Below are 5,000 nucleotides of genomic sequence, written 5' to 3' on the forward strand. Positions count from 1 at the left end.
TATTATTATTATTATATCATCATTATAATTATTATTATCATCGTTATCATCATTATTATTACAACAGATTAGTATATTTTTCAACAACAAAAACCGTCATTATAAATAGAAATGAAAAATCAAATTCCATTTGTAAGATTGGCATTTCTTGGTCTAATTGATACCCTTGTCCATGGACTCTCTGGTGAAAAGCTTTGAGCATATTAAATGTTAGTGGCTCTAGGGTTGTATAAAAAATGACGCTCTGAGTTTTCTTTTATTTTCATTTTTAGTTTAGTTTTTTATTTGTTTCAGTTTTGTTTGTTTCTTTTTACAGTTCTATCAAATATTTTTGGATTACCGAATACCGAGTATGAATGGCTTTTCATCTATATTCTCTTTTCCAGAAACGCAATAAAAATCTGAAGCTCAATAAACTGATTTGTGACGTCATGATCCTCCTCGTGGCAGTGCAATTGTACTTCGTGTCTCTGACATTAGGCGTACCTCTAATAATACCGGCAAGATCAACCTATTCCAGTAGTATCGCTTCATACCCCACTTCCAGTCCGCCGTACTCCTCATCAGTCTCATCAGATTTAACCACCTCACCCTTGTCTTCTACACATTCCTCGACATGGACTTCTTCAACTGGCTTTCCATGGTCTTCAACGGGCAGCTCATCGACTGGTCGAACTGGATTTGTGTCCACATCTGGTGTTACTACGTAGCCATCAACTTCAGGTAATTCTCCTTCTTCCTCACCATATGGTTCATCTACTGGTATAACGAGGTTTTCGTCCACTACGCGGTTTTCTACAGAGTCATCAACTTCAAATACCGTTGGTTCGTCCTCATCAGATAGGTCAACAACGGAATTATCGGCATTTTCGTCTACAGCCAATGTTTCTAAGGAGTCATCAACTCCAACTAACTTACTTCCGTCCTCATCAGACAGTTCATCGACTGGTAGAGCGTCAATTTCCTCATCTACAAGTTTTCCCAAGCAATCGTCAACTTTAATTAATCTTCTATCGTCCTTACAAGACAGACCAACGGCATCGACAAGCATATCGGCTTCTTCGTCCTCTACATTTTATTCCGCGGGATCATCAGCCTCATCTAATACACCTTCAACTTCATCAGGCATTTCAATGACAGTGCCTAACTTAACTACTTTTCTATCCTCAACCGAATTTGCAACAGGCTCATCAACTCCATTAGAATATTCATCATCATTGACAGATGTGTCGACGGGTTCCACAATTGAAGTTTCCACAGGCCCTACTGACACAACAACGTTCTGGCCATCACTAACCTCAGGCATTCCCACTGATTCTACAAATAATACTCCTGACAGAGGGAGATTATTTACCTTTCCTGCCATTACTTTCAAATCCTCAACTTCAACAGATTCGACATATCCTTCAACTGGGTCTTCATCCAGGACAGGTTTTTGGTCTTCACCTTCGACAGATTTTGTGTCTTCACCTTTAACGAATTTTGTGTCTTCGCCTTCGACAAATTCTGGGTCTTCACTTTCGACTGATTTTGGGTCTTCATCCTCGACAGACTTTGTGTCTTCACCTTCGACAGATTTTTGGCCTTCATCTTCGACAGATTTTGTGTCTTCACCTACAATAGATTTAATGTCTTCGCCTTCGACAGATTTTGGGTCTTCATCTTCGACAGATTTTGGGTCTTCATCTTCGACAGATTTTGGGTCTTCATCTTCGACAGATTGGCTTACGAAAGTGACCGGCTTTTCGACAGGATCCTCTACCTATTCTTCGACAAACATTTCACCTCAATCAGAAATGACTGACAAAACAACTTTGTCGAATGCGCCGAAAAAGACAAATCGTCCAATCCGTGTGCCTATGGCAGTATTTAAGCCAGTCGCCCAACCTGCTCAGAGATTTCCGTTAGCATCAGCAGTATCAACTACTGTAGACTTCTCGACAACTTCAGAACCAGACAATATTCAGACGATAAGCAGCGGCGGTGACGAGGACAGTATCATGGGATTGCCTACAGCGGCATTCTGCGGCATACTTGTATCTGGTGCCGTTCTCGCTACTCTTGGAGTTGCTGCTGTTGTCTTCAAAGTATTTGGCGGTGGTGCTATTGCGGCGAGTGTCACTGCAACATCTGGTGGTCCGAAACCCGCATGGCCGCAGCCGCCACCCCTAAACAAGAGTCACGTTGCTCCATCCAGTACTCAATACAACAAGTTTGATAAATCTCAGAAAATCGAGGAGTTTGATAGCATGGCTGCATGATCTAAGTTGTTCCGTTGTCCAAATAAATGTGTGACCCATAAAAGCCTTGCCAGATATGCAAATTATTATTTCCAAGTTTTTTTATTGTAAGCTGATGATGAATGAATACGGTAAAGTTAAGGACATGAGTTATTGTCAATAGTTAGAAGTCAAATCAAATCGCGTTCGAAACGGGTCCTCTTGCTTTAGTTCTCTACAAATTTGAGCTTTCCGGGCTACACTTCGTCTAATTAGATGAATATTTATCTATTTGTTGTATTATTATGTTAATCGTCTTAAATTTATTATTATTATTATTATTATTATTATTATTATTATTATTATTATATTATTATTATTATTATTATTATTATTATTATTATTATTATTATTATTATTATTTTTATTATTTTTATTATTATTATTATTATTATTATTATTATAACATAAATATTATCATTATTATTATTATTATTATTATTATTATTATTATTATTATTATTATTATTATTATTAGTACTATTATTATTATTGTTATTGACTCCAAACAGTATTTGGTCGGGGTGGTTGTGATGCTAAAAATTGAATTTATTTCCAAAAACATTGTTTGATCTAAACATTGCTTGAAACTTGGGTCAATTTTAGATGTCTACATGTTTTGTTGAGGACAAGTGTTATCGTTCCTTGAAGTCACAAAAGTTAAAATCTCAAATTGCTGTTCATTTTAACTTTAATATCTTTATTTTTTATCCAGTTGACTCCTACATAACAATATTTTCAGACTATGATCGCATTTTAAAATTTTGCTTTTTAATTTTATTTTTCGAGCATTAAGAACCTTACATTTTATAGTTGTTGTTGTTTACCTTAAATATCAACCGTCCTATGACATATGTCAAATGTTATAAATTCGTACGTTTTGTATTGATGTGTTATAATGAATAACTCTTTGATGTCTCCTCTCTCATCATTCTTATTATGAATCGTTATTTGATCTTAAGTAATAAACATCTGCTTTTGAAAGTAAAATCCACATTCTCTTTTTGTTTCTACAAGAAATGGAATATAACCTTTTTGGTCTTCATTCTATTTCTCCATATTTATATCTTCTTCTTCTTCTTCTTCTTCTTCTTCTTCTTCTTCTTCTTCTTCTTCTTCTCCTTCTTCTTCTCCTTCTTCTTCTTCTTCTTCTTCTTCTTCTTCTCTTCTTCTCTTCTTCTCTTCTTCTTCTTCTTCTTCTTCTTCTTCTTCTTCTTCTTCTTCTTCTTCTTCTTCTTCTTTCTTCTTCTTCTTCTTCTTCTTCTTCTTCTTCTTCTTCTTCTTCTTCTTCTTCTTCTTCTTCTTTCTTCTTCTCTTCATTCATCATCATCATATTCATCATCATCATCTATCATCATCATCATCATTATTATCATCATCATTATTATCATCATCATCATCATCATCATCATCATCATATCCTCCCTCTTTCTACTCCGTCTTTCTATCTTCTTCATTCTCATTAATTTCGTCAAAAACTGTATTTCTGTCGGTGTCATTATATCCTAAAGAAAAGTACTTGGCTAATTTCTGATAGTGCATTATAAAGGTCTCGATATTGCTAGATTCCAACCGTTACTTTTTAATCCATACGTGTATCCATTACTGAGCTTGCTTATAACAAATTACACGGTTATTATCGAAATGGTATTAACAAAGCTGTAAATCTGTTAAGAAAAACAAGATTTAACGAAGTTTTTATAGACTAAACAATGATCATACACACAACTCATTATGCGACTTGGTGGTCTTGCTCTTAGACACCCTGATTCAGACCCGTGGGTCTCTGGTTTCAGCCTTTTTACTGATGTTATGCGTTTTGCTAGAATACCCACAACATCCGCCAGCCGGATAAAATGTATCAACAAACAGAACTGTGAATAACTTTGAACGTTTATAGTCTGATTGGTAGAATTTAGTTAGATGTAATCACCAAAATGGCTGTCTATAAACAATAACAAAGAGCTGAGAGTCGTCAATTTCGTTCCTTCTATAGACACGCAAATATGAGTGGTTGAGAAAGGCTCTTCAATCACTTTCCTCGCCAAACTCGGTTATAAAAAAATAGAAAATGGCGTATACCAGTGTCTCTGTCAAAAAAAAATATTATTGTAATAGCGCTATAGAGGTTTCATGTCTCGTCCTCGGTGTTGAATGTTGCTGTTTGCTTGGGACCCGTTTGCATAACGCTTTTAGCACAATTAGTGGATTTCACAGCCTTATAAAAGCAAATGTTTAAACTGATAAATACGAAATAGGTTTTTCGATATGACTTTTATATGATTAGTTGAAAAGGCAGACAGAAATTTACAAGACAAGCAAGACGAATGCGATAGTATCTTGATTTACTTTTTTTTTTTAATTACGCCCTTTCGCAACGGCACCATAAGATCCCGTTGCCTACGCAAACCATGAAGGAATGTAGATAATCCATCAAACAGAATGTCTCGTGTCAACAGGAATCACCCATGTTGTCCATTGTGAGTAAATTGGGGGTTAATAATCTTGCCCGAGGAAAAAAAACGAAAGTGCCTGAAGCGGGGCTCGAACCCGGGACTTTCCGGGTCACAGTGCAATGCCTTAACTACTCGGCGACTTCGCCCCCCAGCATCTTGATTAGAAGATAGAGTAGAGTGGGTATTGCGCTATATTTTTTTGGGTGGGGAGGCTCGTATAACGTATATCGTTGTTTGAATAGGCCCTTTAATGACGATTTTAGCT

The 5,000-nt window shown here is 36.2% G+C and overlaps 2 protein-coding genes across 2 annotated transcripts in view; one reads left to right on the top strand and one right to left on the bottom strand.

The window, feature by feature from the left end:
- LOC144962408 (uncharacterized) overlaps positions 1 to 2,468 on the top strand; it is a 14,373-nt gene extending 11,905 nt beyond the window's left edge. Inside the window, exon 2 of the mRNA XM_078895320.1 lies at positions 387 to 2,468. Within this exon, the coding sequence (XP_078751446.1) occupies positions 1,134 to 2,261 (1,128 nt within the window). The 5' untranslated portion in view covers positions 387 to 1,133 and the 3' untranslated portion in view covers positions 2,262 to 2,468. The remainder of the gene's footprint in view (positions 1 to 386) is intronic.
- The window catches only part of LOC144962410 (dystrobrevin beta-like), a 199,219-nt gene that overhangs the window by 151,986 nt on the left and 42,233 nt on the right, over positions 1 to 5,000 (bottom strand). The gene's annotated exons all lie outside the window — the stretch shown is intronic.

The sequence above is a fragment of the Berghia stephanieae genome, chromosome 1 (genome assembly GCF_034508935.2).
Source record: "Berghia stephanieae isolate SIO BIC M18660-M18661 chromosome 1, UCSD_Bste_1.3, whole genome shotgun sequence".
NCBI lineage: Eukaryota > Metazoa > Mollusca > Gastropoda > Nudibranchia > Aeolidiidae > Berghia > Berghia stephanieae.